General features: G+C 39.8%; 1 protein-coding gene across 5 annotated transcripts in view; it reads left to right on the top strand.

Moving 5' to 3' along the window:
* Positions 1 to 12211, top strand: part of LOC128871783 (transforming acidic coiled-coil-containing protein 2) — a 57390-nt gene that overhangs the window by 16992 nt on the left and 28187 nt on the right. For 2 of the 5 annotated variants that reach the window (XM_054113852.1, XM_054113850.1), the window contains exon 1: positions 8134 to 9421. The exons of 1 other annotated variant lie outside the window; for it this stretch is intronic. In XM_054113852.1, coding sequence (XP_053969827.1) covers positions 8867 to 9421 — 555 coding nt within the window. In that variant the 5' untranslated portion in view covers positions 8134 to 8866. Of the gene's footprint in view, positions 1 to 8133; positions 9422 to 12211 lie in introns of those variants that run through there. 2 more of the 5 variants (XM_054113851.1, XM_054113849.1) reach the window with 2 other exon arrangements.

The following is a 12211-nucleotide window of genomic DNA, read 5'->3' as shown; positions in this document are numbered from 1 at the left end:
CCTGGTGTATCTTGTGTCATTCCTCTAAAATAACGTTTTTGAGGTCAGCTCGACTTTTAGAGTTTTGATTTGCAACTATTTTCTTTAAGTATGCCCATAAATTTTCTATTAGATTAATATGGGCTTTGGGCTGATGTATCCAATACTTTACTGCAATTAAGACGAAGCCACATTCTGACCATATGAGCTTTAAGTTTTGGATCGTTGCCCAGATAGAATTTAAACTGAGGTTTTTTCCAACAATATCAGAATATTCAAATATCGTCGTGCATCCATCTTATCTTACAAAAACACCAAACCACGCATTCCCTTATTGGGCATGCATCCCCACACCGTGACTGAAAGTTTGCCAAATATCACTGCTTCCACACTCTATTGGGTCCATCGCGGAATATCACATCATCCTAGTAGCTATCTGACTGCGCTAAGTGCGTTCTAGCGAAAGATAACTGCTCTTTACTTTGCTGTGCAGAGAACAAAGGCTTCTTTCAAGCAACCCATGAAGTATAATTGTACTTTTGCAAAACATGGACTTTTTCACTCCGACCCCATATTCATCTATAAACTCACTATCAAGATTTCTTTCGAAATCTGTGGGCTTGCGGCTATTTCTTTCAACAAAATACGTTCGACGTGGTTAGATATTTTCCGTGATCTTCCACTTTCGGATGTTGGTTCCAGCCTACATTATTTTTTTTGCACGATTTATTATATATATTATAAATTGTTTGTCGGATTGAATAAAACATTCCTTATTTCCTATTGTATATTGTAATCAGCTCAAAAGATTCCCGTTTTCCAGGCATTTTTGCGTTCTTTACAATTTACGTACGATTTGATATTTTAATCAACAAATCACTTTATGACTAATTATATAACAGATAACAGTTATTCAAATCACAGTTTATCAAACGATGTCGAAAATAGATATATGTTATGAAAACACTTTCTTGACAACTTAGAGAAGCATTCGTTTTGGTGGATGCAAACATTTTACCGTTAGGAAGTACTGGTGGCTTAGAAAGTTAATGACAAATTTGGAAACGATCTCAAAATTCAATCAGAACTTTCTTTCTTCTAAGCATATTTTTGTCTGTAATAATACATGTGATGGCATGGTATACCATTTTCAAGTGAGCTGTGAGGTCTCCTTCTCATTTTCGTCCCCAAAATGATTATAAAGGAAACACTTATATTTGCAATTTTAACAAGCAAGAATTGACGGAAAAATTAGCTTATTTTCTCAACTAATAATTGAAATAGAACTGCGCTATTTCGTTGTCTAACGCAATAATAAGTATTTCGAGTGAAACACGGCAAAAACAAACATTAAGAAAGTTAATAGGACTTATTGTCCGATGTTAGAGAGAACTTATTCACATCATAAGTATGGTATAAAAATATGACAAATGAATTTATGAAAAGCCAGGTTCATCAAGCCGGCTACAAAAAAGGTTCGTTATTCAGCAGAGATTTTAGCATAAATTCAGTCATCAGGTGCATTTACATGAGTTCTTCTTCGGCCTTCGCATTCTCTCACATAAGCATACAGCATAAAAATTACCCAGTCGGGATATAATCACGGATCGCTCGGGTAATATAAAACTTACAGATGTCGCAACAAAAAATCTAACATAAAATGTGTAATAAAATCGGTAGAATTTTATGTTCTGCTGGGGCCGATCGTAGCTCGATATTACAATGACCCATTACGGATCAATAACATTTTTCATACTAATAGATCGTAAGACCTAAGCCACTTATTGCATAGTATCATTCATCTAATACCACTCTTCAGTCGGTCAACGTGATTAAGGACTTAGGCATGTTTTTTTATTAAAAGCTCTATTTTAGTTTGCATATAAATTATATTATTTCAAAGTCATCTCGCCATGCTGGCATTTGTTTACACTCATTCTTCGCAATTCTCTGACCCATATATACTCAAGATTCTATACTCTTCATTTGTTCGGTCCAAATTGGAATACGCTGCTGTTATCTGGAGACCGTATCACAATATTCATATAAATCGATTTTGGATAGTGCATAAAATATTCCTAAATTTTGCTTTGTACTCCTCAAAATTTTCTGAACCGATTCCATCTTATAATTCTCGTTGCCAATTAATTAATTGGCTTATTACACTGGCCAACAAAATTGCAACTTTTGTCATTCCCATGGCAGCCGGTTCTACGTTACCGGAATGATTCGGGTTTTTCCCGACCAATGGCTGCCGTCCCAGTAAACTAGCCCTGTCTAGTGCACCGTATCCCACCGCCAATCTTTCGTCACAGGAGCAATCCCTAGCAGCACGTTTGCTCCCTGCTTCTCTTCAGGGCTGACATCGAACCCAACCCTGGACCAGAGGTATTTTACTGCTGCATCTGCCACAAACGGCTCCACCCGCACTCCACCTCGGTTAGGTGGAACAAGTGCAACGGGTGGTGCCATCTTAAGACTTGTTCAGGCCTTAAGAATCATAGGGAGTGGTCCACAAGGCCCCTGCCTCAACGGCGCTACTGCCCTTAGTGCCGGCACTTCCAACTACCGTCACCAACAACACCTCAACGGTAAGGAGCCCCCTTGAGCAACACAACTCCCCCAACGACCCACAACCCTCCAGCTCCTACCTCCCTCTGGAGGTTGGGGGAGTTTCATGATATAGAAGTTGAACAGCAAAGGTGGAAGGACTCCACCCTGTGGTACACCTTGCTTAATCTTCCTCTGTTCTGATGTTTGGTCTCGAAAGATCACTGACGAGTGACGACCGCTCAGATAGTTTGCGGACCCCCTCTTCAGACCTGGCGGGAGTGTAGACTGATAAATATCATCTAGTAGCGTGGAATGGCTGACTGTGTCGAAAGCCTTCTTCAGGTCCAACGCTACTAGGGCAGTCCTCTCGCAGGGGCGGTTTTGGTTAATTAATCCCGCGCTTTATCTGGGCGTTTATGACGTTTAGTGGTGCTATGCACTCTTCGGAAACCATGCTGGCGAGTGGGAGTAGGAGGGCTTCAAGTGTCTTCACTACTGGAGAAAGGAGAGTTAGCGGACGATAAGTTTCCCCTTGGTTGGCGGGTTTCCCAGGTTTCAGTAGTGGGAACACTCTCCCTGCTTTCCAATTGTCAGGGATGATGAGAGTGGCCAAGGACAGATTGAAGACCCTTGTGAGATATCCTAATCCCAATGGTCCCAGGTGCTTCAGCATCAGCGCGATCAGTCCGTCAGGGCCAATGGCTTGTGATGATTTTGATTCGTTAATGGCCCCCTGGACCTCATTACTGGAGAGAGTAAGTGGCGCCCTGTCGTTCGTCAGTTTGTGCAGCCATCTGGTGGCACGACGCTTGGTTCTGTCGGCCGGGGGATGCAGTGCAAAAAGTCGGCTCGATAGCTCGTGCATCTCTTCGGGTCTGACAAAGTACAACCGTTGAAGGTGATAGCCACCTTGTCGTTGTGCTTGGTCGGGTTCGACAGGGACCTTACGGTGGACCAGAGCTTTTTCACACCAGAGGTGAAATTGCAGCACTTCAGATGCTCAACCCATTTGGTCCGCTTATGTTGATCTACCAATTGCCGGAACTCCAAATTGAGATCCCTTATGCGGGGATCCCCGGGATTGACCTGGTGTAGGTGGTCACGCTCGTTTGCTAAACAGGATGCTTCGGCTGGGAAATTAGGAGCCTTGTGCCTTCCAGCAGGGATGAAGCGAGCCGCAGCAGCTGTGAGCACCTTGCGGATTGCGCGTTCGCCTGCGTGCACATCGGTGCGAATGGGAAGAACGGCAATTAGCTTTTTTAAAGTTAAAATAGGATCGGTGATTCGCGGAAGCAAAGTCGGCAGGTCTCTCAATCGAGACGATAATGGGCAAGTGGTCTGATGCAAGCGAAAGCATAGGTCGTCACGTTATGCTATTTATCTGACCAGCGCTAGCTATTGTTATGTCAGGCGAGCTGCTGCAATTGCCCACTACCCTGGTGGGGGCGTCGTCGTTCACAGTGCTGAATGTCGAATCGTCTATCTGCTCTGCCAGTAGTTGTCCCCTACGATCCTTTGGCAGGCTTGAATGCTGTCGATGGACCTGGTTCACCTAGTGGGCTCCAACATTTTTGACGCTTAGGGTTATCATAATAAATCTATTTTTCATCGCCATTGACGATGCGATGCAGAAAACCTTTTCTTTCTAGAAGGGTCTTGTAGTATAGGATGTTCGAATTTGTATGGTACCCCTTCCCGATCTTTATCACTTACGTCGAAAGTGCCACTTTTGAAGCGTCGAAACCACTCTTTACAAGTTGTATTTGATGGGGCGTGATTACCGTAAATATTGATCACGTGTCGAATACGTTTCAGCTGTACTTTTCTTCGAAAGGTAATAATGAAGCATAACTTCCCGCAAATGCTGTTTTTTTTCGAGACAAACGTAGACATTTTTGACGACAGATAAAAAAGGATCTTTACGCTTCAATCGAATGTCAACTACTGCGATCGAGACCTCACATATACACCTTCAAATCACTAATATATTACTAGAGAACACAAAAATAGTATCAGCAGCGACACCTCTTTTACGAGGGCGGAAACTTATTCTCATACCCAATATTATTGGAATTTACCCTTAAGCGCATTATACTAAAAACAAAATAAAAATTATATTCTGTAATTTTTCCTAATGTCTGTACCATTTAACTGTAGACATAATGTAATTTTTGCATATTAAATTTTTTGCGATCTGGAGAGGTTGTTGTGATTGTTATAGTGGCAACATAAATATTCACCATACATTGTGTAAAATAAGTACCCGGAATTTAAAAAAAAACACATTTTTTCATATTATTCATCATTATTTGTTGGATCGCCTTCAAAATAGGCTGCTTTTGAGCCGATACAAATATTCCAACGAACAACCCAGTCATCCATGGCCCGCTGGTAGGCCGGCGCCGGGATGGCCTTCAGCTCCTTTAGCGAATTTTTTTTAATGTCTTCAATCGACTCAAAACGCCTTCCCCGAAGTGGCAATTTTAGTTTTGGGAAGAGAAAAAAGTCACAGGGTGCGAGATCTGGCGAATACGGTGGCTGTTCGATAGTATTTATTAAGTTTTTGGTCTTGTATTCGCGTACAATCAAGGCTCGGTGCGATGGCGCGTTGTCGTCGTGCAGAATCCACGAATTGTCCTTCCACAATTCGGGCCGTTTACGGCGAATGGCTTCACGTAAACGCCTTAAAACGGATAAATAATATTCCTTATTAACCGTTTGGCCCTCTGGAAGGAACTCAGAGTGCACCACGCCTTGGTAATCAAAGAAAACCGTGAGCATAACCTTCACTTTTGACCGGCTTTGGCGTGGTTTTTTTGGATACGGCTCGTTCTCGAAGCGCCATTCAGACGATTGCTGACTGGTTTGCATATCGTACTCGTAGACCCATGTCTCATCACCAGTTATTATGCGTTTCATGAACGTAGGGTCCGTATTAGCTCGGGAAACCATGTCTTCAGAGACCTCCTTCCGATGCTCTTTTTGCAAAAAATTGAGTAAAATTCGCCAAGTAAACAAAAGATCAACTCACTTTGACTGCAGAATAAAACACACTAAGTAATAGATCCCGTTCTAATAAGGCTTGTGCATTCAAGGACATGTGTACCAACATGAAAAAACCAAATTTGAAGTGTCAGGTATTCCCGGGAGAGTTTAAATTATAAATTCCGGGTACTTATTTTACACAATGTACATGCACTGGGAATGCTGCTGGAGTGACAGTCCTTCTTTTCTTAATTAGCGCGATAACTGCTTACGCGTTTTTGGCCGCGAGGATATAGATCCCGGTCATTCCGGTAACGTAGAACCAACTATCGTGGGAACGGTCTGGATAGGTATTTTTATTGTATTTTATTACTAGGGTTAAATATTCTTATGTACATATGTGTTTTGGTTTCAAACTTTTGTCCTTTCTTAATATTTTCTTTTTATTTTGTTGGTATACTAAATTTTCGTAAACCTTTGATTCTGAATCGGTGGGCTCAACTTTAAAAGCGTTCACTACTTACTCTGCGCAGGTGATAAATTTAAAATTTGTACTACGCCTGGAATGTATTTAATTTCAATATGTATATTATTATGCTATATCAGAGTACATCGGCGGTCGCTGCAGCTCGGTAGGGCTCGGATTCGAAACCGCGGGCATGAAACACCAAATGATAGAAACAATTTTTTCTAACAGCAGTCGCCTCTTGGCAATGACAAATCTGTGATTGCATGGTTGCCATTAAAAAGCTTCTAAAAAACCATCTGCCATTCGGAGACGTCATAAAACTGTAGGTTCCTTCATTCATTACATCGAAATTATACAGGGTGGGCGAAATAAGACCTACTAATGTTAACCACAAAAACTTTTGCAATAATCATTTATTTTGGTTAATTGTTTTTTACATTGAATATATTTTATGGAAATTATGTATGAAATATTACATCAGAAAATGTCCACCATTTTTCTCGATACAAAGATTGGCTCTTTTTAACGCGTTTTCCATTACACCACACAATGTTTCTGGTTGAAGGCTCAGTATTTCGTCTCGAATATTTTGCTTCATCTGGCTAATAGTCTCTGGTTTATTAAGATATACCTTGTGTTCTAAAAAGAAGTCGGGCGCAGGCAAATCTGGCGAACGAGGTGGTCAAGGGAAATCTGAATTTTTGGAAATCAGTCGTTCGCCAAAAATTTCACGCAGCAGGTCCATAGTTTGCCAAGCAGTTGCTCCATCTTGTTGAAACCACAAATTAAGATACTGCTCCGCCATTGGCTGCAAGAAGTTTTCAATCAATGTTCTGTAATAAGCTCCTGAAATCGATTCCGGCGTTTCATCCTTATTTTCGAAGAAATATGGACCGATAACTCTAGTGGCCATAACACCGCACCAAACAGTGTATTTAAATGGGTGCAACTGATGTTGGTGTGTTGCCCTTCGATTTTCAGAGCCCCACAATCTACAGTTTTGTTTGTTGACATAACCATTTAAATGGAAATGCGCTTCAACCGACATCAAATTATTGCTGATATTTACGCTACGTTAAAACAATGATCCGTTGACAAGAATAGAAAAACTCGATAATTTTAACGCGTTGTGTTGTACTGTAGGTTCCATAATAAATTTCCAACAATTCAATTATAACCTACAAAAAGAGAAAAATAAATATATCAAAAAATAAAAAAGTTATTTGTGCTTAAGATTAGCAGGTCTTATTTGGCCCACCTTATGTAAGTATGTATACACATATTATTGAAATGCAAAATAGTTATATCCTATTGAGAAACCCTTTGGTTGCAATATCAAAAAGTAGAAAATTTAGTAAATTTCAGCTCGATATCTCAATCATACTATGTTTTGTTTAAACACAAAATGGTTATGCTCTTATGGAAGAACCATTTAGTTGCAGCGTCAAATAAATATACAAGAAATTAGACAGGTCGTGTAAACAATTTTTTTATACATATTTCGCTCGGCGTATGTTGACTTTAAAAATAAACAATGCCGCTGCTCTTCCCGAGTTGCTTGAGTTATTGGCATCACTTGGTCGATTAAAATCTTAAAATTGTTTTCCGAAAAGTTCTGTTTTAAAGAAAAGTAGATCACTCGAATCAGGAATATTTTCTAATTCTAAACGCTGCTTCTCAAACATTGATAATGAGCCCATTACCAAAGGAATTTTTATCAGCGCATTCAATGTTTCTCAAATTAACAACAAGCAACAATGCCTGCAAACTGAATGAATGACTGAACTCACAAGCTAAACAATCACGAACAATGCTGATATAATGACTTCTAACGACAAACAGCAGCGAAACAGTGAAAAGCAACCAGGCATCCAACACAACAGTATTGGTGATCTCGTCTCCCATCACTGCCAATCAATTGTTCGATAGAAATATTTTTGTTTTTCGTTGAGAAAGAAAAGCAAAGTGAGCAAAAGATCAACAAAAAGCAACTCAAAGTGAAAAGTTGTGGAAAATATTTTTAATTCGAACATTGAACAGAGCGATGTACACATAGGTAGATCGGTGCTGATGGTGCTCGTGCTGATCGTAAGCGAGGCATGGTCGCAATCAATAACTCAAACATTCAGTAGAATAGCTGGCGATGGTGTCGAAATTGCCACCCGCAAGAGCGCCACAGGAACATCACCTCGGAACAACTCACGAGCCATTCAGTTGTTAGTTCGCGTTTAATTGTGGCCGCACAGCTTACCCGACGCGACGCTGTATGTACGTACATAAGTGTGTTCACTCGAGTATAAACTATTCGATCGTATAAAAATACTCTGAATATTTTTGTCGAGCTCGTAGCAAAGAAGACGCACCATAATTTTCAAAACTGATATTTTGCTTCAAACAAGGAGAAAAAATTACAGCACAAAAATAAAGTAATTTGGAATTCTTCCAAAAAGTAAAAGTGTGAATTGTTGCAAAAATATAGACGAAGTTAATGGTGCATGTTGAAGTGACCGCCAGCGATCGAGCCAAATTTCGTTAATTGCGTGATTATTTAGCCATTTTTGACATTCAAGAACTGTGGCGAAAGATTTGCGTTTCGTATGAAGGCGGGGCGCCACACACTGCAGACACGAACGTAATTTGTGTGAATCAATCGTGTGTGCTAAATGATTTCAGTCGAAAATAATTGAAGACACATTAAATTAATAAACTCTATGAAGGGCATAAGATATGTGTATGTAAATGTGAAAATTTTTAATTGTTATTTCGCACGCTTCACGAGACAAATTATTTGCTCTACAACTACGCGCAATTATCGCGAATCGTTAAAATAAAAGCATAAAAACAAAAAGACAGTACTATAAAAGTTCACATCCAACAACAATGGATTTCATTTCTAATCTTATAAAGCGTCCAATAAGTTTGGTACGCAGGGACTCTATGTCCCCTGCGCCAACGGATCAAGGACAAACCACAACATCATCACGACCTACCACACCACAACACTCATATTCAGCACTATTGCCCTTTGATCGGTCCATCACACCAGAAGTGCGACAGCAGCATATAGCAAATGCATTGAACGATTGCCTGGGGGCACCAAATATACTGGAAACCTTGAACATAGACGAAGAATTTCGTCCCATTGCAGCGACGGTGATGGCAACACGCGCCGGTTCACCACCCCTCAACCGGCAATCACCTACTCAAGCCATGTCGCGTTCATTACAAACCAGCACGAACAGCGGCAATGGCAGTGGCAGTGGCTCAAATCCATCGACAACCACTGGCAACATAATCGAAGAGCTCCTCATACAAATCAATGACAATTTAAATAAGGGCGATCTTCATACCAGCGCTGAACTGAGCCAAAATCATTCACCCAATCGTCCATTATCAGTATCACCACCGCCATTGACGCGGGCATTGTCGTCTGAGGTATGTGACATTTCGGCATTCACCTACACACACGCACACGCACTCTGGGCTATAATTAGTTGTAGTAATTACGCTGAGATCGATTCGTTTGTTTTGATTTAGGTTAGTGTGTTATATATTTAAAAAAAATCCTCAAGCGGTAAGGCAAAGTTATTGCTAATCGATTTTGAATTCATCGAATTTGTTGCATTAAAATGAAGCTGCTTAATACTAATGAAAATGTGATAAACTACAATAGCACAATGTGATTACGCTTCGGTTCATTCTGATGCATTAAAATCGCAAGTTTGGAGGTTCTCCATTGTCTGCCGAGGAGCGACCTCTATTAGAAAAAATAGTGTTTCGTGACCGAGGTTTCCAATTGTGCAATTTTGAATGGTAGTCAAGCACCAACCCTTTCGGCTAAGGCGGCCGCAATTAGATGGCAATTAAGTTCTTAAGTGTTCATCTAACTCTGAAGGGCGACTGCAACGGAGCCCCCTTGATTGGGAACACCCTTAGTAATACTCCGAAGTTAACCTGTCCAACAACACGACTGCAGCTTCCTTAACCTCTCGTACGGCCCCAAGATATGGCTTCATGTTAGAAAATAAGGCAAAGCCACAGGGGACGATGTCGATGTTAAAGGATGGGTTCGGCAATATTCTCGACGAGTTCAGGCAGCACACCTAAAATGTGTGTCCGGGAAATATATATTCACGGTGAATGATGCTGCAAGTATCGAAAAAAACGATCAACATTTACTTCAGTCCACCATTGTTTCACCCACTGCCGACAGTTTGCGAATCTCAGGATCGCACTCAAATATGTATCTAGGTCTCAGTTCTCGCGACTATTCGGAGGACTTCCAAGGATTTTTTTCCCTAGTCAGCACACACTACTTTTAATGTGAGTCACTCAATTTCGTGAAACCACTAAAAATTTACTTAAAAAAAAACACTCGTAAAAACAAACCAACGCCGTCGGAACAACACATTTCCTGGGGTTAGATAATTTCGACGATAACAGTTCAGAAAATGTTGCTACAGCAACAACAACTCTGGTGCTACCAGAACCATCTACTCTATTAAAATAAAATAAAACGTGCGAAAAGGGTTCACTTTGTCCGAAGTCCCGGGTTTAATCAAATGACTCTAAGAGGCAATCCCTTATTATCAGTAAGATGTTAAAAGTTTTCCCTCTGTCGGGTGTGATCGCGAGATGCAATTAAAGAATGCATTAATTGTTATAAGCGGAACTCTGCTCGGTGGCTTTCTAAATAACTTATTTATTTCACAAAGAATGAAATGATAGTGAACAAATTTTTATTGCCTTGGTTAAAGATGTGCACCTATTTGTAGACATTAATGTTTTTAGGATTAAGTCTGTTGGACGATTAAAATTATACCGAACGATGAAGCTTTAATTTTTTTCCCAATTCATTACATCTACCAACTTTCGACTCTTAGTAATAATAATTTTTAAAACAATTATGGAAATATAAGCGTTAAATCATTATTTAAAGTACATTTCTTTTTACAGCATAAGAGGGATAATGCATATAAGAATTATGACATAAAACGTAGAACAGGTTGATATTTATAATATTTTAGTGATGAAGTATCTGCTAGGGCTGTCGGAGTTATTCATTTTAGTCTTCGTTTTTCAGTTCTGAATGTGGAATTTTCAGCATATTTTTGTTTGTGTGTGTTAGTAGTTTGTGAATATGATTTGTGCTGCATTCTCGAATGACGTCTTCCATAAATTTAATTTTAAGGTCCCTGTGTATATCGTCATTGGTTACGTACCAGCCTGCGTTTGTGATAGTCCTTAGAATTTTTGATTGTAGTCTTTGCATTATTTTAAGGTTTGATTTGCTTGCTGTTCCCCATAGTTTGATGCCATATTTCCAGATCGGATTTATAAGAGTTTTGTAGATTAACAATTTATTACCAAGTGAAAGTCGCGAGTCGTTTCGTAGTAGCCAGTAGAGTTGTCTGAATCTGTTTTTAACTTCAATTCCTATTTGTAGTATATAGTATGCTCCTTCCAGGTCAGTTTTGCATCAGTTATTATGACTAAATATTTGGCTTTTGTATGATATTTAATGACTTTATTATTTATAGTCATAGTGGATCACACTTTCTGTTTGTGTATGTATATTACTTGGATATTTTCCTCTGTGTTAATTCCGATTGCCCATGTATGTTGTCCCAGGCCAGCGTTGTGTTAAGTAGCTGTTGTAGTTTATTTGTGGCAACATTTATGTTTTTGTTCATTGGTCATTAAAACGGTGTCATCAGCAAAGGTTGCAAACATGCTGTCGTCACTTGGGCAGGGTATATCAAGTGTATAGATAATGTACAATATAAGAGTGGCCCCAAAACGCTTCCTTGTGGAACACCTGCTTCCATACGTAGTACATCAGAGCATTCGTCCTGATATTTAGCATAAAAATATCTTTCATTAAGATAACTTCGCGAAAGTAGATAATAGTCAGTTGGAAGTATTTTTTTTTTAAATTTGTGCAATAGTCCGGGATGCAATACACTGTCAAAGGCCTTAGCCACGTCAAGATACACTGCGGCGCAATAATTTTTGTTGTCAATTTCCTGTTTTTTTTTTTGGCTACTCTGTGTACCTGTTGTATCATTGTATCGTTGAATGTTTTCGCCGAAAACCAATTTGATGAGAGGGAATGATGTGGTTAGATTGTACAGGGTGGGCCATATAGCGTTTGATTTTTGAACCACCTATTTTTTTGAGAATGGTAACACAAATGACATGTCAAATGTGTTCATAATTTACTTA

Source organism: Anastrepha ludens, chromosome 2 (genome assembly GCF_028408465.1).
Source record: "Anastrepha ludens isolate Willacy chromosome 2, idAnaLude1.1, whole genome shotgun sequence".
NCBI classification, from domain to species: Eukaryota; Metazoa; Arthropoda; class Insecta; order Diptera; family Tephritidae; genus Anastrepha; species Anastrepha ludens.
This window is presented reverse-complemented; position numbering and strand designations above follow the sequence as displayed.